Source organism: Stegodyphus dumicola, chromosome 3 (assembly GCF_044657685.1).
Source record: "Stegodyphus dumicola isolate Sdum_Otavi_A_Nest chromosome 3, ASM4465768v1".
Classification (NCBI taxonomy): Eukaryota; Metazoa; Arthropoda; class Arachnida; order Araneae; family Eresidae; genus Stegodyphus; species Stegodyphus dumicola.
In genome coordinates, this window is record NC_140770.1 from 84803656 (window position 1) to 84831436 (window position 27781).

The following is a 27781-nucleotide window of genomic DNA, read 5'->3' on the forward strand; positions in this document are numbered from 1 at the left end:
AATGAAGACAGGCCAGGTGTTGGCAACTGTTATCTACTAGGAGGGCTTATTTTAAAAATGTGAGATTTCAGCAGGCATGATGTGGCAGCTATAATAATAATAAAAATAATTATATCAAAATAGACTTAATCTATGTGAATTGTAAAATGTTGCTAGCCAAGCAACTAAATTGCAATTGTTGTTGTTGACCCCCAACAATCAGATAAAATAAAAATATTTTCTTAGTAGCAACCAGTGGAGAAGCAATGTTGTCACTATTTTTTTGTTATCTTTTAATTTGAAGAGAGGAAATTGTACTCTGCATACAACTTAAAATATAAATTCATGAATTAGGAACATATAAGTACTTATTTTCACAACATTTTAAGTACGAAAAAAGTTACTAGGGAATTGTCTGCAAGCCTAATTGAAAAATTCATTTATGAACTGTATCTGATATTTCTGTAAATTATTTGACCGATGTCATAACCCTAATCTTAATACTACTTAGAAGGCATTCCTTATGTCACCATTTATAGGGAATTCTGTGATCTTGTCTTTGTGTTCTTTAGAAAATTTATTAAATGACGGATTTGTTTTAGAAAGCCTGGTAGATATTTTCTGCCGTCTTCTGTCTGAAGAAGAGAGACCTGTGTCTGATCATTCTTGAAATCAACAGTATTATTAAAAATTTGCAAATAAATATTACAATTATATCAAACTAGAGTTTATGCAGATTGTTAAAGTTTGCGGATTGTTAAAATAATTGCACTGGATTCAAATTGCTTCATTTTCTGTGTTATTGATTGAGAATCTGTTTAAGGTTATTAAAAACCTGCATTTTCTTCAAATGTGCATGTTAATAGAAAAATGTATTGCTATGTATTTCTTTTATTTTTAATGTGGGTATAAGGAATTTAAACTGATTTATTGTACATATACTAAAATTATATACTTTCATTACTGTTTTTTTCAGACGCCAAAAACTCTTTCTTTATCATTTGGGAACAATTCTAAGGCTCAGGTGGCAACAAAAGCTATGTTCCGCTTAGCACATCATCATGGAGATATTTTAAGAGAAGGGTGGAAGAATATATTAGATTGTGTTTTGCAGTTGTATAAATCATCCTTATTACCAAAGGAATTATTAGAGGTTTGTATCATTCTATAATTTTTTAGATTTAATTTTTAAAACTGGTAGGAATTTGAATTTTAATTTGGCCAGTAAATATATAATGGCTGAATGCTGAAAAAACAATAATTAATGAATGTTTTCTCTTGTGCTCAAGTAATAATCTGTATAACTCACCATAAGTGAAGAGTGTATCAACTGCATCTGCCTGTTCTACAAATGATTAAGTAATTTTATTCTGTGCTGTATTCTTAGTATACAAATTCTGTGGCATGTGTATTTTCATTGCTAAAGTAGGAATAAAACAGATGCTTATAAAAGAATTAAATATAACATTTAAATTTCTTTTCCATTGACTGAGTAATTCATTTGTGGTCTTGATCTACTTAATGAATTTATTTCATTTTATATTTTCAGTAATGAGAATATCTAATATTTAAAGTAGTTTTCTTCTTAAAACTTAGAATGTAGACTATAAATCACTGTAATCTGTCTCGTTTTGAAAAATATTCTTTTGGTGTCTGTTTTATGGCTGATAATCAAATGGGACCAATATGTGATTGCGATGTTTCGTTTTGCTTTAATAGATTCAGCTACTACTACTTTATTCAAATCACAAATCATAAGCATACAGTAGTTAAAGTATCCATATAAAAGCATCTAATAATGTAATCCAGTAACATAGTTCAGTTAAAACTAAACATTGAGACAGTTATAGGTCAGGTACATTCTATCAACCGAATTCCGTGGTGGTGACAGTGCTAATTCTGTTGCTAGTGTGGGACAATGAATAAATGTAAATTAATTATGAGAGATGGTAAAAGTTTACAATTGGGTGCCACTTATTTTTTTGGTGTTTCTTTTTTGACGCCAAGGTCAGCTCCAGGAAGCAACAATTTCAAGATGGCTGCTACACAAAACCAAAATAAGAAGTCAAAGAACTGCAGAAACTCTGTATCCATGTACACATTGATCTATTTTCACTTGAAAAAACATCAGAGAATTGCACAAACTAGGCTTTGTGCACTGTCTTAACTTTGTCAATGTACACATCAATCTATTTTCATTAAAAAAAATAATAATAATAATAAAAAAATCAGGAAGCTGAAACAAAGTTAAAACTATCATGGTAACCAGAAATGAGGTTTCATCGCCAGAATTTAAAAAAAAAAAATTGTCACTAATTGAAGGGGCACCCATTTCTACACTAGAGCCATGACACTAGGCAATTTAGCATGAAAGTAAACAGTGCCTTTGTGTGTTCATTGTAAACAGTGTCAAATTATTCTTTTACATATAGCATCTTTGGCAGTTTCGATTCTTTATATTTTTGATATAGCAGATAAGTTAATATTTTTCACCAACATCCCCTTATTTGAAAAGATAGTTATGTAGGTGAATTTACTTTCAGAATGATAGTATCAGAAAACAAATGTGACAGAATAAAGAAGAATGGGCAGAAAACTTCAGAGGATTTCATGTGTAACTGTATTTATTTTAAAATCCTGGAAGTATAAATGGAGGGGCAAATTTACTTTTTGATACCTTATTTGATCTGATTACTTCTCTAAGCAATTCATACCATCACTTAATGGAAACATATAATAAAACTCCTCTAAAACTTTACTGTGGACATATGTTCCCCTGTGTAAAAAAAGTTTATTGGTTTAATTATATTTCTGGTACAAATGAAAATGCCAAAATGGAAAGATTACTGATCAGCTGGTCATCAACTGGTCAATTTCAAAATGTATATCTTTATGTTTTAAACCAATAATTATCACTCAATGAAAGAATGATTCTGTGGAAAGGATATCTTAAATTTAATATGTGCAATCTGGAAAATATAATCAAATATTGAATTTTATTGAGGATATTTTGTGGAAGGTAGATTGGTTGTTGATTTAGGATAACAATCTAAATTGTATACACAAATAGAAAAGTGCATTGTATAAAAAAATCAAAGTTAATAACTTAATATACTTTGAAATATGCAATTCAGTAATATGTCTTTATAGGAACTGTATAAAATGTGTACACAGTTGTGAAAGTGTATTATGTAAGTTAAAAGAATGTTGTTGAAATTAATTCTTTAGCCTTTGAAATACCAAATATAATAATAATAGGTTTGCATGTCTTTCTAAATGGCCCATGCTGTTTGTTTAATTCTTCCTTTCAGAAATGATACAACACATAAACTTCCCGTATCAGATTTCAAGATGTAAAAATAATTAAAAAAAAGGGGGGAGACAAAAATAGAAAATAAATACTAGTTAAGAAATGGAAATTACAACAAATTCTATTATCCATCCTGTGGCCTTTTTATTGGCACAAGATGGATATTATAATCTGGCACATATCAAGCTGTAATAGCTCTATGCAGCTGCATACTTATTATTGTGAAGAAATGAACTTTAATCTATAATACAATAAAAAAAAAAAAAGGAAAACCTTGGAATGCCAAAATTATTAAAAAAGAAATCAAAAAGCTTTTTAATTGGGAAAATGATGTTTTTTCAGAAAGGATTTCTGACTCCTCTTATATGGATGGATGATAAGCTAGTGCATGTGATTTCAGTATTTGTGGTGTCTCTTGATAGTCAGTCGTACCTAACAATATACACTACTTGGCAGTTGTTAAGGAACAACTTATTTATACAAATTTTTGTTCACAACAGTTGTGCAATAACAGAAAAAATAAGTGGAAAGAGCATTATAGGATATTACCTCTTATCTGTATAAAATAATACAGTATATCTGGAAGTATAGTATATACTTCTATAAGGAAGTATAGTATAAAAGGCCATGGACTCACATTGTTATTTGTAACTGCAAGCAATAATATTTGAAGAAAAGTCATGCTGGTTTTCTGAATGACTGCAGAAGGTTGTTAAGATGTCACTGCAGTCTGTACAGTGGTATTATAGCAGCTGGATATTGTAAGGCAGGACAAAGTATCATTCATGTTGCTACAGCAATAGGCATGTCAAAGATTATTACCTCATGGTTAAAGTAGGCTCCCAAAGGTGGAAGTGGTCTGTAAAAGCATGCTGGAAGATGTAAGAAAACAATGTGAGTCACCTCAAGAGGATAAGCATGCCACCTTAACAGCGAAAAGGCACAGAAATTCTACTCCTGTCCAAATAGATGCAAATCACATTCTTAATAGCCCACCAGCGGCCGAGCGGTAAAGTTGCTGAACACTGGTAGTTCGAATTCCGCGAACGGGCTGGCTGCATGGGCATTTTCGTGGTTTTCCCCATGTATAACGTGTATTCGAGCCAGTTTCCCTTAGAAAGTCCTCCGCGAAGACATCCCTCCCCTTAGGCAGATAGCCCTAGTGTGCTTTGCCATAATTAAATAAACCAAACCAAACCAAATTACATTCTTAATGTTACTGACACTCATTATCTCAAGAACCATTTCTCGTTGATTTAATAATGTTTCTTTACCTGTAAATGAGCATTCATTTGCACTTTGGCAGCTGAGGAAGCTGTTTCGGTAGTTAAACCATCAAAACTAGTCCCAGAAAATTTGCACGCTGATTTTTTTTTTTTTTTTTTTTGTTTAACTTCTAAAATTAATCTTTGTTCGGTGTGTTATTTTAACCTAAATTTAAAAGTTGCTTAAGTGGTACTAAACCTAATGAAGCTGTTATTTGTTTACATGAAAGGCAATAAATTAAGTTTGTGCAGCAAATGCAGTGTCTTTTTGCTGAGTGGGACCGAAAGTAAACTCATAAATTAATACACCAAAAAAATCTGTGTTCCTACCAGCTGGCCGAATTGCTTGTTTTTGCTTAGAAACTGTAATTTTAATTGTAAAAATTGTTTTTTTTTAACTGTTTATAACTGTATTTACTGTTTTATATTTTTTCTGTATTTTACAATTTTTAATGATGATGTTTTCAGTTTTTATGTATTTTTGCCTTGTTGCAGAGTGAGAATTGAATTAATTGATGAGAAATATATCTCTAATGAAATTTGAGGAACTAATATGTTTAAATGAAATGCAGCAAAAAATGTGTATAATTTAATAGGCCATACTAGGAAGTCATGTGATGTTCACATCAGGTTTTTTATTCTGCCTATTGTGTTTTCCATGTGATAACTAGTGTATGTATATATATTATATATTTGCAGAATAGTGATACTTTAGAACCTATAATAATCTTTATGCTAGGTCTCATTTCTTTAAATAATATTTGGCATGGCAAAAAAAAAAAAAAAGAAAAAAAAGAAATCTGTTCCATAGCACTTGTTAAGTATTGTAAAAAACCTATTTTCACAGTGAATTAAACAATTACACGAAAATATGGGTTGAAATTATCAGTATCTTATGTACAACAATATTGTTCATGGAACCATAAAATGGTTCATAATAGTAACCATTCTTGATAAATATTGTCATATTCAATACATTTAAAACTAACTACTACAGTAGTAGTAGTCAAGAAAAACAAATAGACTAGTGATATTTTCTACTAGAATTACATGCTAGAAAATTGTTAGCATGTAATTGAGCTGTGATCACTATAGAACCTGGCACTTCATCTAGTATGTTTAGAATTCCAAATAAGGATTTTCTCTGCAGACTCTTAGGAAGAATAAAAAAAATCATGTTTTAGGAAAACAGTAATTACCAGAGAGAAAACAAATTCTGTTAGAATATGTAAGTATATATTCTTCCAAGAGCAAAAGAAACTAAAGTGAATGTTTGTAACACATATTCTGCATTGTTGCACATAACTACATTACACATATCTTTCTTTAAAAAAATATTAAATGTATGTGATAAGTTTGATTTTTGTGCATGATTACTGAATAAAATGAATTGAGGTTTATTTATCTGTTTTCATTTCATATTTAAGTGCAGAAAAGTAACTAGCCACATGCAGGTTTGGCTTATAACAGCTGATCAACAAGGTATTACAATAGAATCTGTGTAGAAAAATATTTTTAAAAGCAAATCTATATCTTTTTAGGCTGAAGATTTTGTTAATCCAAAAGGTGTCATATCTTTGGTCCGTGAAGATGTTCCTGTCATGCCTCGAGCAGAATCTGGTCTTTTCAGCTCTTTTTATATGTATATCACATCTGATTCTCCGCAAAAACAGCCTACACAAGAAGATGAAGCAGCAAAGCAGGCTGCATTAAAATGTATTGCTGAATGTCACTGTGAGCAGCTGTTCACTGAAAGCAAATTTCTTAGAGTGGACTCGCTACAAGAATTAGTAAAGGTAATTCATTTAACTTTTACATTATAATAAAGAACTTTTAGATTAATTAACACCACTGTAACATATATAGTTTGATTGCTGATCATTTTAGGAGCAAAAAATGTTCCTAAAGAAGCAAATATTTTATACAAATATTCAAAACAGTTTATTGAATGGCATGTTTCTTTTTTAAAGGAAACCTGTGTAAGTGCACAGATCTGAGTGTAGCATTGATTTATGATGAAATAATGTGATATAATTATCTTTGCTTTTATTTTGTTTTGCCATTTTGAATAGTTAAAAGGTTTTACACACAACAATTTTAACTTCTGAGAAACTGATTCTTAAGCTTTAGGCCCTTCATAATTGCTTAGCTTACCCTGCATTGGTGTGACATCATATTTCAATACCATAAGCACAGCTGTTTATTATCGTATGAAGAAATAACCGCACTGGCACCACTTAAGTTTGTATATTAGTACTCTGACTGGTATGACTGCTTTTATCTGGTCAAGAGATTTTTTTTTTTTTTTTTTTTTTTTTTTTTTTTTGTCATTTGATGTGTGTATTAGCTCATTATTTAAAATATTTTGTTTCCTTTCCTTTTTCTGTTTTAATGATATAAACATTATCTTAATGAATAAACTTTAAAAAACAGGGACTAAAATTAGTAAACAAATTTTGAAACTTTTCCAAGTTTTGATGATAAACTCATTGATGCCTTAGACAGTAATCTAAAATTTTCAGATTGCTATTTTGAGGTACGGTGAGGTAAGGGAATAAGGGAAGGCTGTGGTTTTCATTTGCCAGAGAATCTCACCCAGTTTTTTTTTTTTTTTTTTTCTTGCAAACTAAAGAGAAAAATGTTAACCAACTTAAAGTTTCCAGTATAATAATTTATTTCTGCCTCCTACAATCTCTTTCTTTTTAATTATCCTGTCATTTGTAGGAGCTCAGAGATGATGATCTCCTACATCACTTGAACTCCTTGTTTAGAAATTGTAAGTTCAAAGTTTGAGAATTTGGAGTAATTTGAGATAGAGCTCAATGCAGGGTATTTCAGAAAGATTGGATAAGTAAATAACTCTTGGATGAATGACTCAAGATTCCATCTAAGAAATGAGTTGAATAAGACAGACTTTCAAACTGCAGCAATTTTTGTCAAGTAGCACATTATAAAAAATTATTTTTATATACATCACACATAAAAAATACATCATGGCAGTGTCAAAATTACCAAAGATATTGTTAGTTTGAATTTGGGGGATTGTATTCAAACACAGTTAAACCTCCTCTAAGGAGATGTGTATGGGACAAAAGGCTGTTTTCCATTATCAGAGAGAGTCAGAAAAATGAGAATGTACTGGTCTCCTACTTTGAGAATCTCAGAATTCAGGAACTGTTTGTGACTGTTGTCTGCCAAAGTGCAGTTGTTGACAAGGTCCCAGCAGAAGTGCAGCAGAGGTTTTTGTCCATTATCAGTGAGTGTCTTTAAATAATAATATGTACTAGTCTCCCATTTTGAGAGGTTCAAGATACAGGAACTGTTTGTTGATGAGGTTGCTAAAGTGAGATTTCTTTTCATTTTCTTGTATTCAAATCCAAATACCAAAAAGTTCTCAAATTCTTATGTAAGTATAATTTTAAGAAGAAAAATACCTTTACATAACCTTAAGAGCAAAATCTGAAATTTGAAAATGAATTTTTTTTTAAATACACCTAAACATATTTAAAAAAATCTAAATTAAATATATTAAAGTGCAAAATTGTTGAATTTGACTAATAATTCGGACTTTTAACATCTGTTTTTGAGATTATTTTAAAATCAAAGCAAATATAGAGGTTGAAGGATTATTACAGACAATAGCATAAATAAATACTAAACAAGCAATGACATATTGTCTGTAGAAAATAAAGAGTAAAATACTCAGGAGCAACACAGTATGATATTGGTTATCCTGGCCCATGGAAATACACTGCTGACCACCCAAATTGCAACACCAAGAAAGACAAGAGATATCACAACAAAATTTATTTAGTAGATAACATGTTGACCAAGGATCAAATGATTAAATTTATAGACTTCTGTGAAGTATAATTCCTTCTGGAATCAGTAGCCAGAGTAGCCGCCATTGTTGGAGATCACCGCTGCCACACGTCTCGGCATTGATTCAAAGAGACTTCGGATGTGTTCTTGGGATACAGCAGACCAAGCAGCTTCCACACGTTGCCAAAGTTGATCTGATGTGGCAGCTTGGGATGTAATCTGGGTCAATCGTTCAGCAACCATGGACCACATGTTTTCTATCGGCAAAAGATCCGGAGATCGAGCCGGCCGGCCAGGGAAGCGATTTAATCTGGCAATTGACGAAGAACCCTTGGACAGTGCCTGCCACGTTTGGTCGTGCATTATCCTGTTGAAATATGGCTGTGGGAAAACCCTGAAGGTAAGGAAGGACAGCTGGCTCCAACACCTTGGCACCAGTAATGCATACTAGAGGAGTGCGAGAGTGATATCCAATACCGTTCCATACCATAGTACCCGGTGCAGGACCAGTGTGGGGGTGCATAACGCAGCTATTCAGTATCCTCTCTCCACGGTGTCTCCAGATTCGAATCTGACCATCGTGGTGTTACAGACAGAAGCATGACTCATCAGTAAAGACAATTTCATCTCATTCTGCTGTCCACATCCTTCTTTCATCACACCATTGGGGGCAGAGACATCTGTGGTTCTGCGTCAAGGGTAGACAAAGCAATGGACGTTTTGTGGACAGACCACTCTGCTGTAAACGGCGTCAAATGCTACGCGCAGACACTGGATGATGCATTACAGACTGAATGTGCTGTGCTATGGTTCGTGATGTGACTGAGTGATCCGTCACTGCTATGCGCACAATGTTTCTGTTGTCACGTGAAGTGGTGCATTGCGGTGGATGCGATCAAGCAGGTCAGTCCGTTGTACCCTCGTAAATCCAACGGTCACATATCCGCTTTACAGTTGTTTGGTTTCATCCAACACGACAACCGATTTCCCTGAAAGATAATCCGCACTCTCAGTAGGTCACTATTCTTTGTCTTTCGAACTCGGATACTTGATCAAACAATGATTGCTGTTTACAACAAAGCATAATTGATCTTTTTTTTTTTTTTTTTTTAAACTACAAGAAAAACACGATTGCCGAACTTGAAATCATCGAAAACTCCAAGCCTTAAATAGTGCTTTGAAGTGGCATCGCAGGCGCACATGATGTGCATCTGCGCTGAAATTCTAATCATTTACATATCTCACCTCCATTAATGCATGTTGTAAATTTCATATTATTTGTATGCTTCCTTCAGGGAGTTGCATTTACGGTGGTCAACAGTGTATGATGATAATTATATTTTTTAATGAACACTTCTGTTGGTTATCAATAAGTTAATCATGCTGTTAATTTCTTATAACTGTTTTGAATTAAAGCATTTAATACATAATTTTTTATGTTAAAATTCAAATGTTTTGAATGATGGAAAAAATGTAAAGATTAGAGTATATTAATCTTGAATTTTTCATGATATATGGTTTCAAAGATTTGAATGCTTCATCTGTAATTATAAGCATCTGGACTCTAATGATATTTCACAATAATATTTATAATGTTTATGTTGTTAGTACAAGGTAAAAGGTTGTTAGTACAAAGTAAAAGGTTTTTTTTTTTTTTTTTTTTCCTCCATATATGAGGTTTGTCCTAAAGGAACTGAACATCGAAATTAAAGTTCTAATACATCAACTGGGGCATGCATGTTTTATTGATAAAATATGGAAGATGTTTAAATATGATTTGGAAACTAAATTTCACTTTATTTACTTATTTATTTTTAATTTGTTTTGTCACTATTATCTGCTTGAATTTCATACTTCAAAAATGAGAATGTATATATATTGTTTACCATCTAGACTTTAATATTTGTTTGCCATGCTCCTGAATCTCCCTCATCAATTGGTGGAAGTTATGATGAAGATTCTACAGTTTTCTTAATGGAACTTCTAATTAAAATTGTGCTACTGAACAGGTAATATATCTCTCTCTGCATTTTTTTTTTTTTAATGCGTGCTGTGGTCAGGATCAAAATATTAAAAATAGTTGTGATATTGAAATAATTCTTTTACTTTCTTAAGTAGTATGTTCAAAGCCATAAAGGAATTGTGACAAACTAATAAGAAAATGTTTTGAGTTCCATTCATAAAATCGTGAATGAATAGGGCAGGATTAAAATAAGCTTTTTAAATATGAAAATTTTTTAAGTACATTATACTGCAGCTGTAGCATTTCTTCGTATGTCTTTTCTTAATAGCTTAAAAATTACCATGGAAAAACAGATCCATATTTAATAAGGCTTGTTCATACACCTTTTTGTGGCTTTCTTGTATTAGATACAAAAGCTAAGTGTAAAATGAAAAAAATATATATATATATATATATATTCAAACAATCACAAATGAAATAAAAATTTTTGCAGACAAATTAATATTAAATTCCATAAAATACTTCCTGAGAAATTTTTTAGAGCTGTATAATATATTATATTTCTTTCTAATATTGCATTAAGACCTATCAGCAAACAGAAATATTTTTCCCTCATGCAAACTAAATCCCAAATTAAATATTAGTAAATTTAATATCTAGCAAATCTGAAAAGGGCATATCAGTAAAACATAATTTTGGAAAAGAAAGGAATGTATAAAAATATTATTGAAATGCAATAAATTGTTTGGAATTACATAAAGAAAAGAAAAATAAGTTGTATTTATGCTATGAAATTTCACAGAAAACTATGGGATATTGAGCTCTCAGGAGTGAGTTTTAAGTAAAATAATATAAATATGCATGCCTTTTAGATATATACAAGGGAAATCCAGAAAGATTGCAATTACTTTAAAAGTTATGGGGGGAATAGCTATTGATAAACCCTAATGTTTCAAGGTATTAACATTTGTAAAAATGCTGTGTATAGTAAAACCAGTGTATATGAATACTTTTTTGAAAACCTAATTTTATCATTCAAATATTTATATACATTAAAAGTTATTCTGAATACTTCTGTCTGCCAATGTTGGTTGCAAAGTGCTGTTAATTTTATCTGATACATACTGAACAGCAAAACCACCACCCATCAACAAATTTTGTTGTATGTGATCTGTATATGTCAGATTTTATAAAAATTTGGAATTAGTGACACACAAAGTTTATCTCATGTATACAAACCATTTATACATATAAATATTATATCTTTATAATCCTTTATGTAATATTCTTTCTTAGAGACAGAGTAATGAGTATTTGGAGAATTATCCGAGATCATCTGTTAAATCTTATCATGGCATCAGCCGCTAGTGATCATAAATATCTTCTTGAGAGAGCTGTTGTTGGTATATTGCGGATTGCTATCCGTTTGATACGCAAAGAAGAAATGATACCTCAGGTCTGTATATTTAGTTCACTATGATATGAGTACTTTTTTTTATGTGTATATTGTGGTTATAATTTTTTAAAAAATTTTACTCAAAAGTTTTAAAAGTGAATTATGGGATTGTTAATTGTATTTATCTGTTGAAGTATGAAAAAGAAGTAGTCACACTTTTGTTGTTTCATGTTGGAAATCATCAGCAAATGTAAATACCTATGTATTAATACCTCTCTTGGTGATTTAAAATTAGGCAAAAATCAGTGTAGATGTATGTGCATTTCTTTGTTTACACTATGGGTTTACATTCTTTTACTGTTGATCAAAAACTTGGGTGTTGTGTTACAACTTAATATTTATATATGCTGTAAATCTAAATGCACATTAGATTTTTTTTATCTTTCTAATGAGTTTATTTTATGTTGTAATATGGTAAAGTGCAAATATGAACTCTCATTATTTTCTCTTCCTTAATTATTTTTTTAATAATTTTCATATAAAGTTTTTTCTAATTTTAGCTTTTTACATTTATATTTTGATGTGTTTACTCTCAGCACTGAATAACTACCATTGAGAATAATCAGTTATGAATATTCTGTTAGATATTATGCAATTAGATTTAAGGCATTATCTTCAAATGAAAATTTTTAAAAGTAAGAATGCTTTTTTATTTTTACATGGGCTGGATTAATCTTTATACTATGCACTTGTAATATGTCTACTGCCAGAACAAGATTGGCATGGCCTCTTTAACAAAGAGGAAAGTTAAAGATACTTACTATTAGGCTTTTTTAAATCTCATGCATGTGTTTTTAATCGTTTCTCAAATACGACAGTTGCCATGCTTGTAGTTTTGCTTGCTGCAGTCATGACATTTTTTTTTTCCTTTGAAACAACAAGATTTGGGATTGTTTTTTATAAGTAAATAGAATTCCAATTACTGGAGATCACTTTTTGAACTTTTCAAGCTAAATTAAACTAATTATTAATTTGTTTCTCTGTCACTCTCTCTTTCCCTCCCCCTTTTGCCAGATTAGATGCTATAAAAAGCTATCTGTATTTATGTTATACATATTATCAATGTTTATGTTATACTACGTTAAAAGTGCTATAAACTATATTATGTTAGAACTGTGCTAAAAGTATTATATTATAAATCTATATTTATGTTATACTATGCTGCAAAGCTGCCTATATTTATGTTATACTATGCTATATATAGCTTCCAATTCCCAGTTTTTATCATGCATCCTGGCCCACCAGCAGCTGAACACTGGTAGTAGTTTGGTCTGAGGTTTGCATCTTGTGAGCTGGCTGTATGCTTGTTTTCGTGGTTTTTCTCCCATGTGTAACATGTTTATGAGCCAGTTTTCCTTAGAAAGTCATCTATGAATGTATCCCTTCCCTTAAACAGATAGCCCTCAAGGCTTTGCAGTAATCACATAAAGCGAATCATTATCACATTTTTCCAGTCTCCAGGTAGATGACCAAATCTGCCAGTTCTTCAATTTTAGCTATTACCAATGAAGATGTTTTTTAGCATTGAATTAGACAAACATTTTTTTAGCATTCTTTCAAAGATTTTCTTTTAACAATTTTATCTATTGCATCCATAAAACTTAATCTGAGCATATTTCATGCACCCAACCTAGTAATTTTTCGTGGTAAATTTTTTTATCTGAACTGCCGTATTATACTGCAGACATTTGTAGAATTTTTCTTGGAAATTCAACCAATGTTTAATCTATTGATATTTTTTTTTTTTTTTTTACATTAGTATATGGTAAGCTTACTAAGTTTATCAACAATGGTTTACGTATATTAATTGTTCATTTTATTTTCATCATGTTTAAAATTACATTGATAAATTATGACTTTCCTTCCCTACTCAGGATTTTCACTGTATAAAAGCGTTAAAAACTTACAAACTAAAATTAGCTTTAAAACGTAAAATTTAGAATGTCTAGTTAAGTATCAATGTACTTTATTTAGTATATTAAAAAAAATACAGTATGAGTAGTTGAATAACCTAAATCATGCATCATAAAGTGAATTTAAAGTCAATTTGGAATTCTTTTGAAATGGTACCAGTGTGCTGCACAAACCTCCCAAAAACTTCTGGTTTGGAGCATGAGAACCTCCAGATTCTTCCTATTTCACTATCGCCAGCTATGTATTAATGTTTTCCTCTTTTTACTTCATTGTAATAGGAAAAAAAATTCAGGTATATTTCAGAAAAATGTCTGCTTTGACCACTCTTGAATCCATCTGAATGATGTTTTTTGCATGACATCTGTATGTAAGGACAGAATAAAAGACTCTTTTTCTCCTAAAATTGCATTGTAATATGGAATTAAAACATATTCAGAAGATATTTGTTTCATGAAGTCTGTAAGTATATATATATATTCTCACATAACACAAAAATGAAGAACCATAGAATGTCAAATTTTTGTATATGGAGCTGCTATAATATGTTGTCATACACCTTACTTTTTCATTGCAATCAGCTGCACCAAACATATATAAATATACATATATATATATATATAAAGTAAGATAAATTGACTAATTGGACCTTTGTCCTTTGGTGAAGGGCCAGAATTTTTGGGTGAATTATTATAATTAAAATACATTGAAATGGTTCATCTGCTAATTCTGGATACAGAAAAGCAGGGATTTTTGTAGAAGAGAGATTTCCTTTTCCCTGACATTGAATTAATCTTCTGTTATGATCTTTTTTCTTTTAATTTCTTTAAGAAATTTTTTTAATTGGGATATTGATTATTTAAAGGCATATTTATATTTTTTTAATTGTTTTCTAAATATATATATACACTGGTTGATTCAGAATTCGTCATCAGTATTTGGTGGGGAGGTAGGGAATAGGAATAGAAGGAGATTTCACATAGGAAAGTATGGGCGCAGATGAACGCATGGTGGTGTAGAGGCTCTGTGTGTACAAAACTTCCATATATAAGCATGGCTGTTTGACGTGTGCAGCCAATCGCCATTCGACTAGGTGACTTTGCAGAAGTATAATGAACCGGTATACGTGGAATGAACTTGCAGATATGCATATAAATGCCAGGCATATTCCAGAAGGTCCGGTTGTCCATGCAACGCCGTTGTGAGTCATGCATTCTAGCACATGGTCAGCAGTTCGAGCACCTCTCGTAAGTCTGTAAAACCGATGCAAAGAAATGTTACATGTAAGATAATAATTTTTTTTTTTTTTTTTCCATACTACTTCCTTTTTATGTGTTCTTTCCATCATTGAACTGGGGTCATTTTGCCCTACTACATGGCATATGCGCCCATGCATTCGTATGAGAAATCTCCTTTTCCTATTCCCTACCTCCCCACCAAATATTTATAATGAATTCTGAATCACCCTGTATATTGCCACTCTTTTACTTGGCTCGGTGAACTCAATTTTTTTATTCTTGCATGTTGGTAAATTGTGAATTTTTTGCTTTAAAAATGATTGAATTATGTTGTTCTTATGTTCTGCTTAAGGTTTTTATGCCTTTAGTTAAACTGCATGCTATAGTTTTAGAATTATTGACAGTTTAAAAGTTTTATTGACACTAAGTCTAACAAAGCCACCATTTGTTTACATTCAAAACTTAAGAGAATAGAGAATTCACTCAGTTTTGGGTACCAACTTTTCAGTATAACCAAAAGTTAACTTTCAATTTTGTGCACCAGAAATTTTGTTTTCATGCTCGCTGGCCAGATTGCTTGTTTTTACATAGAAACTCTTTTAATTGTAAAATTCTTTATTTTAACTGTATTTGGTGTTTTAGGTTTTTCTGTATTTTACAATTTTTAATGAAAATTGATTTTTTGTGTATTTTTGCCTTTTCACAAAGTGATAACTGAATTGATTGAATTAGAAATGTATCACTAATAAAATTCGAGGAAATGAATTTAAAATGAAATGCAGAAATTTTTTTTTATAATTTAAGAGGCCATTCAAGTCATGTGGTGTCCAAATCATTTATTTTTCACATAAACTTACAAAATTATATTCTAGCTAGCTTAAAACTGATTGTTGAGAATAACAGAAAAAAAAAATCTAGAACCGACTCTTAGCAGGTGTTGTTATTATGCAAAGTATAAAACTTTTATCTTCCATGTGCCTTTCTTCATAGGCAGTTTCTGAGTGTTGCCATTCCATAAACATATTTAATTTTCTTTCATATTTATTTTCACAAAGAATTTTTAAAAATAAGTGCACTTTTTAATAATTAAAAACTTGTATTTTATTTTTTAAAATAATATACCTAATTGATATAAATTAAAATAGGTTTTAACATTTTAATATGTTACAGTTTATGTTTATTTTTTTAATTTCTAATATTAAATTCTGTTTGAAGGTGTAGACCAAGGATGTCAAACTCGCGGCCCGCAACAAATATTTTTGCGGCCCGGCCAATATATCGGCAAATAATAATATATAATAATAAAATAACATATCAGCGAAGAAAAAAAATGAAATGTTTACTGCTAAGTAATTAACGATAATTTATTCAGTGTTGTTAGATTACTCACAGCGAGCTGACACACACACTACTTAAATTACAAATGCGTGTGAGTAGCTTGCGTTCAGCTACCTTCGGCTTTTGGGGGACACGTGCACTCAGAACTTGTACGCATCCCCCGAAAGCCGAATGTGGCCGAACTCATGGTCTCAGTTTTCCAATCATAGTTTTGTACGATATATTGGCATGCATGTGCATGCACTTTGCTTATTAATTATTACTTAATTGCTTATTAATTATTACTTTGCTTATTAATTATTACTTAATTCATATTGTTATGGATTTCATAGTTATTTATTTATTTAGTTTTTTTTTTTTTTTTTTATTTAGAATTGTAATTAGATTTGCTTCATGTTGCCTTAGCAATGCAGACGATTTTTGAAAAGACAGCTGCGTTGGAAGGTTAAAAATAGAACAGCGCGTGCATTTAATACCTAATAAATAAATATCTCGTAATTGCTGTTGCCATCCACAAAAATCCAGATATTTATAGATGTTTCCAGTATATTTGAGAAATTAATTATAAAGCTTATAAAAGCCGAGAACAAACAACTCATCTCAGTAGTAGCTGTAGTTCTAGCAAACTGTTTGTTTACTTAATGCTGTGATTGACTTGTAGCGATTTCACTGTGACATAGAATTAGTTTCTCTGTTTTGAATTGATTTTTGCTAAACGTTTGATATTTTGTGATATTGTTAGAATATTTTTGAAGAAATATTTCAGCATTTTGATTTATCTCTTGTGGAAAGAATAAATTTTTGTTAACTTTTTAACGTTAACTGTGTTTATTCCAGCCCTTTGTATTCAGTATGTCTATATCAGAACCAAGTGGTAGTAAAATTAAACGAAAAATCGCTGACGAACGTAGAATATTCCAAGTAAAATGGGAATTAGGTGAAATAAAAGATAAAATAATCTGCTTGATATGTAATAATACTATTAGTGTACCAAAGGTATATAATATTAAACGTCATTACGAACAACACAAATCGAAATATAACAATTACGAAGGATTAATGAGAGAAGAAAAGTTGAAAGAGCTCAAGTTAGGAGGGAAAAAGCAACAGTCCGTGTTTAGTAAAGTATTGCAAGAAAGTGAAGCGGCGGTACATGCAAGCTACGTCTTGTCCGAGTTGATAGCTAAACATTCGAAGCCTTTTACTGACGGTGATTTCATCAAGGAATGCCTATGAAAGCTGGAGAAATTGTTTGTCCTGGAAATGTGAAGGCTTTTCAATCAATTTCATTGTCTCGAAATACAGTTGCGGAAAAAGTTACTGATTTAGCCATGAATTTAAGTGATCAGATCAAAGCAAAATCATCTAGTTTCAAAAGTTTCTCTATTGCCTGTGACGAGAGCACGGACATTAGTGGCAAAGCTCAATTGGCAGTGTTTCTTCGTTCTTGTGACAAGAATTTTAACATTCTTGAGGAATTACTGGAACTAATACCGATGCCTGGTACTACTACAGGAGAAGATATATTTACTTGTGTTTTTGGACCTCTGCAGAAATACAATCTACCTTTGGCAAAATTAAATTCTGTAGCTACAGATGGCGCTCTATCAATGACCGGGAAAAACAAGGGCTTCGTAGCATTACTAAGAAAAAATTTAGTGAAATCCACGGTTCAAACATTCATCATATGCATTGTATTATACATCAAGAAGTTCTATGCATGAAAGTAATAAATATGGAGAATGTTTTGTCATATATAAAAAAAGTTATAAATTTTATAAGATCTCGAGGTTTAAATCAGTGTCAATTCACTGCTTTCTTAAGTGAGTTAGATAGTGAATATTTGGGTTTGTCCTACTATACCGAGGTACGTTGGTTATCTTGCTCCAAGATTCTCAAACAATTCTGGGATTTGAAAGAAAAAATATGTCAGTTTTTAAAAACGAAAAATCAAGATGTAAGTTTGTTTTATGATCCAATATGGATACAAGATTTATCTTTCTTGTTTGATATAACCAAACACTTAACCGATTTAAATTTATCGTTACAAGGAAAAGATCATATCATTACGAACATGTTTGACATAATTAAAGCATTCAAATGTCAACTAGTTCTTTGGGAAAAACAACTTAAAAATGAAGATTTGACGCACTTCCCAACGTGCAGCATGAACAAATCAAGTTTAGATGATACTTGTTAGTATCAAAAATACGCAGAAAAAATTGCAAATTTAACAACTGAATTTGAAATGAGGTTAAATGATTTTAGTTCCCTCGAAGACAAATTTTTTTTGTTTTCTTCGATTTTCTCAATAAGTATTAACTCAGTACCCGGCCATATGCAAATGGAGGTGATCGAGATTCAATGCAACTCAAATTTGAAAGCAAAATTCATTGAAGTGGGCGTGCCTGAATTTTACAAATATTTACCAGCCAGGTTTGAAAATACTCGAAAATTCGCATATGAAATTATTTCCATGTTTGGTAGCACTTATCGGTGCGAGCAGTTATTTTCAGTCATGAAAGGTTTCCTATTAGAAACCGTATTAATGATGCTCACCTTGGGTCAGCGTTGAAAGTTATCACTGCAAACAAAATTTCTCCCGAAATAGGAAAGGTAGTAGCAGAGAAGAGATGTCAAGTATCAGGACGTAAACATTAATTTTTTCTTGTTCTTTTCTATATAAATATATATATATGTTTATTATTGTATTATTCGAAATAAATCTACGTTTCTATGAATATGGATTCTTTTTTTTTTTTTTTTTTTTTTTTTTTTTTGCGGCTTGCCTAAAGTTAAACCTTGTTTGTTTGGCCCAAGTGTACCTATGAGTTTGACATCCCTGGTGTAGACTGTAGTCTGAAGTTTTCAGGTATTTTTTCTCAGTTTATTTTGCAAACCATTAGTCAGTCATAAAAATGTTGTTTATCTAAATATAGATTAAGTAAGTGTAGAATGTTGTATTAGTGGCAAAATTATGAAAAAAAAAATTTGTTTTAAGCAGCATTATCTTTATGTTGTAAATTACATATTTTGTGTATTTAGTTTTTTATTCTTGAGAATGAGGTGGCTTTTTCTCAATTCCCTTGAGTATAAAATATAGTGTTTTGTTTAGATTTATTTAACTTCATTCCTTTGTTTGATTGGATAAAACTTAATATTCACTGATTTTCATGATATATATCGTGCATATATGTTTATGACGATGATTCCACAGCAATCTTTTCAAAATTTTATAATTTTACTATTATTATTATTTGACTCTGAATTTTTCTCACATATTCTTGCTGAACAACCAGACTAATCATCACAGAATTTTGATCTTTGTACTAAAGGATAATAAAAAAATAGTCTTCTAATTGAAGTTTATTTGGTATTTTTTATGCTAGTTTAATGCTTAGTGAATTTAGGTGATTTTTCAAAAATCATTCTACGGTACAAAGTCTTTAATTCGGATTCGTTGGGACTTCGGCGATTCCGGATTATAGATCATCAATTTAAATCTGGTAAGATGGCATGCAGAAATTATACAATTAAAAATATGAAACCGTAATTTATGAAATAAAGAGCAATTATGATTTAAAGGGTACCAAAATTTACAAAAAAAAAAAAGCTTAATATTTATTTGTTTATGTTATTAAACATTTCTTTCAATGCACACATGCGTAAAGCATACATTACGCATAGTCAAAATTAGAAAATTGCAACCAGAAAACTATTTGATGTGTATTCGTGATATTTATAATGACGAGGAATTTGATTTAAATCTTATCAAAGATGGAGTACATCGAGATGAAATACTACATTTAATAAGGAATTATAAGCCAAATAAAATATAAACATCCACCCTGAAGATGAGGATAGTGCTGAGAGATCAACTTCCAGTTCATTGCACGCTGTGATGTCCCACCCGCAGAGCAGCGTCAAATTGATAAACAGATTTCGGAATGGTTAGAGAAACAAATCACCTCTCTGTCACTTTCTTCATGCCTTTATCCATTTTTTGCAGCAATTCCACTTTTTGTTTGATGGACATCGAAACATGCTTTCGCTTTGTAGATCCTTTGGCAGCTCCAGAATTAGAAACTCTTTTTGACATAATCGAAAGTTCAAGCTTACTTTTTATAAAATTGCTCTAACAGTCTGCAAAAAATAATAAGCCAGATCCAATTAGAAGATTAAGGAACAACACAATCTGCAACATTTACTAAACTAGATAATTAGGTAATTTTAGCCTAGCTTATACCGTCCGTTATACATTAAACGTACATGCATAAATGTATTATGCGCATGCACAGAACGTTTATAGCTTTGAGGTCCGGATTAAAGACTTTATATTGTATTTTTTAACCACTGTGCAGTTGCTTATGCTGTATTTTTAAACCAAAAGATTATTAATTCCTTTCTTGCTAAGCCCCCATGATTTTAAGTGATGATGAGATCAAATTCCTAACTCAAATAGAAATTTAAATGAATTAGATACAAATTTATTATATTTTTTAATTGGATGCAATATTATGCTATTAATTAAATTAGAAGACCATGAAGAAAGAGGACATCACTTATTTATTGCTATGTTGATTAAAAGGAATGATTTTTCTTTCTATATTTTTTCCCATTTTGCTGCCTAAAAAGTTAAAAAATACTTTTTTTTAGTTATCATGATGTTGTGTTATGCAACTAAATGTAAAATTGTTAAATGCATATAAGACTAGTATTAAGTAGTAGATATTCAAAGAATAATTGTAACGATTATATAGAAATACTAAATATAATGATGATTTCATTGATTAGTTTAAATTTTCTTTAATGACTTTGATTTAAAACCTACCCTTATGTGCAGGTCCACAATTTTATTTTTAGTCACACATGACTAAGATAATTACAATAGCTCATTTTAAAAAAAAATATTTAATTTTAAAATTTAAAAAATTAGTTTTAACCCTCCGAGCATTATGGGTTTAGCCCTGAAATTTCAAAGTTCCTCAAAATGTCATGAATAAGTGGTATTTTCTTGATTTTAATTAAAAGACTACTCTCTCACTTTGTACTTTGATTCCTTTTCTTTCAATATACATCCAAACCAAAATCGGATACATTAAAAGCTAGCAGAAATTTTTATGTGTAATGAATAAAAAAGCCAGCCTTCTATACGAAATTTTCTGGCCGTAATGCTAAGAGGGTTAGAGCTGTGCAAAGTGTTAATTTAAAAAGTTTCTATGTGTGTTTTAACTGTATTGTTATTATTGAGATTAAACACTACAAACAAAAAAGAGGAAAACACTTGCATTAAATTAAATATGTGGGCCTATAGTAATAAGTTATAATACAATATAATAATATCACAATTAATGTGTTGGTTTCCAGGAAAAAGACAATGCAGTTACCGTGGATTTTTCAAATATCTGGGCTGTGGCCTCAGTTAACCCAGATAATTAATATTCTATGCTTTTAACATTGTTTGAGTCATTAAACATTAATCTTCTGTTTCAAATTCTACATTTCTTTACAGTTAGTTAATTTTAGAATTCATAATTGTTTCTTTATCTGCTGCAAACAGATCACTAATTAAAATTTTTTTTGCAGGTCCTTCAGTCTCTAAGAGTTTTACTGTACCTGAAACCAACAGCAATGTTGCAGGTGTCTAAGCAAATTGCGTATGCTTTGCATGAATTGCTCAGGACTAATGCTGCTAATATTCACAGCCAAAGTGACTGGGCATTGATATTTTCTCTACTGGAGCGAGTGGGTGCTGGGGCAAAACCACCTCGAGAATTCAATAGCGTTAGCCCCACTGAAGTGCCTAGTAAAGTGGTGCCATCCGGTAAGTAAATTCCTGTACGCATGCTTGGCAGTTGTTACAGATTTTTCATTATTTTTACAATGCTATTCTAGATTTAAGATTTTAAGCACAAAATCTATTTTCTGTTTTTTTTTTTTTTTTTTTTTTTTTTTTAAGAGCGCCAGAAATTATGCAAGTTTTGCATTTTTTCTCAAATTTGTATTTTGAATGCATACATTTGGTTGACATTTTGAAATCCTGTCTAAATTAATACACTGCATAATAATAAAAACCTGTTCTCTTTTTGGGGACTGTGGATTCTTGTATTGTCTACTTAGAAATTAGACATTAGTCATTTTAAGACTAGTTTCAAAACAATCAGTAGTTTTTAAACTTTTTAATTATTTTTTGACAAATATAATAATGTTACAATAAATAAAAGCCCCCCCCCAAAAAAAAACTCTTACCATTTTCTCTTGGGGGACAAGGTTTTTTTTTTTTTTTTTTTCTTTTTTTTTTTTTTTTTTTTTTTCTTTTCTAAGGATGTTTCATAGAAATTTAGATTTTCCTGTGTAAAAATCACCTTATGCTTTTTATAGATTCTATTCCTAAAAAAAGTCGGATTTGTACTTTCATGATTAACAGGTATTCTTTATGTGTAACCTTTACATGGATTATCCATTAACAAAACTGTTTTATCTCTCTCTGATTGTTGTAGGTGCCCAGTCTGATAGTGAGTTGAGCATTGGACGACATTCTGTGGATTCTGGTTTGGGGCTTGAACGAGGTTATACATCTGACACCGGAGTGTATGAAAATCAGCCTGAGAGTCCTCGTTCTCACAATCACCAGTTAAATTTGCTGCTGAATGATAATGTGGGTACTCAAGGTGGCTGGACTCTGGTGAGTGGGATTGTAATTTTACCAATCCCACTGACTTACCTTCTTTTTTTATGTTCAGCATTTTTTTTAAAGTTTCTCTCTCTCTCTCTCTTTTTTATGCACATATAGAGGATACATTGAACATAATTTCCGTGTTTCCTTATTTTTTAAGTATTCTTAATTACTGATTGTCCATACCAATTAATGTATGACTATACTATGATTACTATAAAATATATGTAATTAAAAATGCAACTAAATTACAAGTTCTGTTAAAAATAAACTGTTCAGAAGTTTTAAATGTATTATTTATGAATTGTTAAAATAAGATTTAATTAAAATTAAGGATGCACTGGATGTTAAATATCCTGATTAACAAATAATCAGCTACCAAAAAGCTAGATATGAAATTTAATTTAGTCAAATTCTATGCGAAATAATGTTGATATTAAGGAAGAGTACTTTTACAACACGCATTAGATGTTATTGAATGTTTGTAATTAACAATAGAAGTAAATAGACAATGCTAAAATTTGTAGAGTCATTAGGTTTTTTTTTATGCTGGAGGCTCTCGCCAGGACTCAAGCCTGGACCTCTCGAATATACACCGAGTGTGCCATCATTATACTGTGAAGGCTCGCAGAATGGAGAAAGAAAATACTGGAATGTTCTAGAAAAAGAGATTTAAAAGAAATTATTTTAGTCTTAATTGTGTGTAAATGTTATTTACATTAGTTTGTTAAAGAAAATCACATTGGTTTTAATAATATAACAAATTGTATCTAATAGACCTCAATAGCAGCTTTTAGATTGTGATAAATAATGTAACTCTATTGTTTAGATGTTTTTATTTCAGAAACTTGTATTTTAATAGTATAAAATTTGTTTAAAATATTCCTCAAACTCGTGGGCAATGGTTTTAAAATGCGTTCAGAAGCTTATCTGTATTTTTAAATGCTAATGAATATAGAAATGTGAACTATTATGGAATTACCATAACTATTACTGATTTCTACCCTTTGTTTGGTTCCTTATGTTTCTACCCTGTGTGAATCGCAGATTTGATAAAAAATTGTTGCAGAAAATGGCAAATTTGAATCACATGAAGTGCTATGTGCCAGTAGGCAAAAGTCTATGTTTATAAATTGTGATGTCAACTTCAACAACTGTGCTGGTTTCGCAACTGTGATGTCAGCACAATGATGTCAAATCAAACTGTTCCATTGACATCATATGCACATTTCATGTAACTTATGACAGGCTTTAGTACATTGTTTGTTGAAATTGAAAGCATGTGAATATGATGCATGTGTGCATTTATATTAAAAACTATTGGGATAGATATACACTCACGTGTAAAATTAAGAGAATTTGAATATTATTTTGAATTTATGAAAAATTAATGGACAGATTTTTTATTAAATTTGGTATAGATGACATTTATGACAGGAAAAGAGATGCATCTTTCAAAAGTCATTTTATGTATGCATTATCATGAGTAGAGCTCATACTGCAAGGTTGACCAAAAACCACATTGTGATAGTAAACAGAAAATGTGTGTAGTAGGTGGTATGACAGCCAGACCGCTTGTGCAGCATGATGCCATACTGGACAGGAAGTAATTCAGGAGTCTCAAACTATTACACTTCCACCACCGTAATGATCCTTTTCTCTGATGAGGTATCCTGTGCCAGGCTGTCTCCAGATACACGTTTGCCAACACTCAGTGTCCAGGCCGAATCGCAATTCATCTGTAAAAAGTGTGGTGCTGCACTAAAGTCTGGTTTAAAGCGCATGTTGTTCACACGATGTTACATGCACTTTCTTGTGTGCTGCAATGAACAAGAAGCCCTATTTCATGAAGCTTTCGAGCAAGTGTAGATCCTTGAACTTGGGTTCCAGTGGTAGCATATAGCTCAAGTGAGAACTGTGAAGCAGTAGCAGTCTTGTGTAACCATGCTGAAAGTGACATATAAGATCTCCATTCATCATTGATTAACCTTGTCCAGGTCTTCTTAATATGAATCCAGTGTCTTTAAACTGTTTCTATAAACTGCAGATGACACTGGGCATTACATTGAGCTCTTTAGCCACCTACACAATAATTGACCTGCCTCCAATCTACTGACAATTTTCCATTTCATTTCAATATCCATATGTTCGTGGCTACTCATTTTATCTGATATCTTATAAAATTACCCAACTCTTGCAAGAAATGCAATAAATGTTGTGAAGGAGTACTAGCACACAAATTGCTGAAAACACCTTGTAGGATTATATCCGCTCCACAATCACAGTTCTGCGGACATAACATGCATGTGTATTTTTATGTATTCAACTCTGACTATTTGCTTAATTCTTTAGCGGAATAATGAGTACCTTCGGGTTAATACTTTTTGTAAAAATAGACATAATTTGCAAATTCTTTTAATTTTGCTACCGACATGGTAAAGTGTACTTACCATGTCACTTTCAATGAGGTAGAAAGTTTTTCAGAAACTGACATATGGAAGAAAGAGCTATGTTTTCTTGTTTCAGAATTTTCAGAAATTGTGTTGTATTCTGTGTGCAATTGTGATTTTTCATATGCATATGGCAGTCATAATGATTGTGAGTGACACATGGAATCTAACAAGCACCAGGATTGAATGAAAATAAAATCTGCTGTAGAGGGTCCCCCTTGTAAAAAGGTATGGCAGTTCTGTTATAAGTGCAAAGTTTTTATTCTCGTCATTTCTTAGTAGAACATAAAATTCCACTTGTATGTGCTGACCATACAAATTCTTTGTTTCAATCAATGATTCCGAATGCTGTAATGCCGAAATGAATTACATGCAGAAGGACTGAAACATGGACTTTGCTTAAGTGCATGTCAGTATCTATGAGAAAAGACATTGTGAAAGTATTACTAACTGCAGCACTTGCAGAAGCTATTAAAGCTAGTTCAGTTTGCAATGCGAGTTCTGTAAAACTTTTGTTTTATTTTGTGACAGTAAGCAAGGCCAAATATGTTCTTAATTTTTGGAATATATCAGCAATTCAGGAGAAGGCATTCTTAATGTCTTGATTTGGAAATCTAGGGAAAACTGTGTTGCTTTTGTATATGATAATGCAATTGTCATGGTAGGCAGCGTAAATGGAATTGTAGCTTAATTAGGAAATATCATTTTCTTCACATAGTTGCTCAGAAGACCTCATGTCAGTTTATGGACTTAAATGAAATGTTGAACAGCTTTTGATTCAGCCGTATTATTTTTTTAAATTCTTTTATTACTTTCATTTACAAATGTTTTACAATTATTTAAAAGTCATAAGAATTCAGTAAAGGCCATGAAATTGAAAAAAAAATTAATAATTTTTTTTTTACATATATCAACTTGATGGATGTTTGGCTGGATAATCCTAATATCTCGATGTTGCTGAATATTCAGCATATGTTGGATGAACATCATAGCTTTCCACACTGAAACTTTTAAAGAGAAAAAAATTCTGCAAGCTCAATGTTTTTATCTCTTCATTGATAGAACCTTCCTACTTTAAAGTATCAAACATACCAATAGCCAAGTGGATACGGTAGCTGAATATTAATACATCTAATTTAGCAGCCAAGCTGATTGCATGGACTTTTTCCTGTTTTCCCCATGTGTAATATAAATATGATCATAAATATGATAATATCTCTAAACCTCTCAAGAAGTACAGGAAAAGATTTCTTTTTTCATGAAATTTAAAAAATTGCAGAATCTTGAAAACTTTATAAAAATAATTAAAAGAGTTTGTTTTGTTTTCTCTTAAAAAGTAAAACAATTTTCTCATTTTTAGGTGAATCAAAATGGTGAAATTGAAAATGTCCAGCCTTTACCTGTGAACCAATACAACATTGTACTCCACAGAGAATTGCTACAGCATGATCCTATTGCCTTTTTGAAATGCTGTGAATCACTTGCCTTTCTAGTAAGGGATGCTGCTCACATAACAACTGAAAACTTTGAGAGCTGTGTGCATTGTATTCGAACTTTTGTCGAAGCTAGTACACATGGAGGTATTTTTTTTAAATCTTTTTTTATTGAGTTTTATTATACACTGTTCAGTTGTTATATGAAATTAATCTTTTGTATATATAATTTATTGGAAGAAATGTGGTATCCCATGTGGCCTATTTATTAATCATTGTTTTATTGATCTTTACATGCATTACTAATAAATTAACTTTTTACATATAGACCATGTCTTTACACTTAAAGAAAACAGGAGGAAAATAGTTAATGAATCACAAATGTGGCATGTGAGTAGAAAAATAAAGGAATGCTTTATTATTCATCCATAAGTTAGCCTCTGGCAAACTATATAGAATATTTGTCAATTTTTTTAGGTAGTAGCGAAGTAATTACACCGATACTGTGCACTTAAACCCTAAAATAAATTAAAATTGCATAGAAGAAAACACCACTTGCGGTTACACAGTACAAAGAATCCAAAATCTGGATTCCACTATTCAGAATATTCTAATCTCTGTACCACTAGTAATTTTTTTTTTTTTTTTTTTTTTTTTTTTTTTTTGCAAAAAGGGAGAAAGAATAAGGTTCTGAAATGCCTCACTTTAGCATATACTTAATGCTTCACACATCTATAGTAGATGTTTTTTCATAATAATGCATGTGGAAGGATTCTTAATTTCACTCTGGCACTAAAGGAAACACAATCACTTATTAGCATAAATCTGTATAATCAATAATTTAGCTTTGTGACTGCCTTTTTACATAACAATCATCTGAAACCTAAACACTCTACCAAAATTCATCACTGATTTTATGTCTACTGAATAACTTATATCT

General features: G+C 31.1%; 1 protein-coding gene across 2 annotated transcripts in view; it reads left to right on the top strand.

Annotated features, from left to right (window-relative positions):
- garz (Sec7 domain-containing protein garz) overlaps positions 1–27781 on the top strand; it is a 138426-nt gene that overhangs the window by 69736 nt on the left and 40909 nt on the right. The window contains exons 20-26 of one of the 2 annotated variants that reach the window (XM_035357268.2): positions 956–1132; positions 6096–6350; positions 10270–10385; positions 11636–11795; positions 21869–22106; positions 22783–22967; positions 26769–26988. In XM_035357268.2, coding sequence (XP_035213159.2) covers positions 956–1132; positions 6096–6350; positions 10270–10385; positions 11636–11795; positions 21869–22106; positions 22783–22967; positions 26769–26988 — 1351 coding nt within the window. The remainder of the gene's footprint in view (positions 1–955; positions 1133–6095; positions 6351–10269; positions 10386–11635; positions 11796–21868; positions 22107–22782; positions 22968–26768; positions 26989–27781) is intronic. The other variant, XM_035357341.2, reaches the window with a different exon arrangement.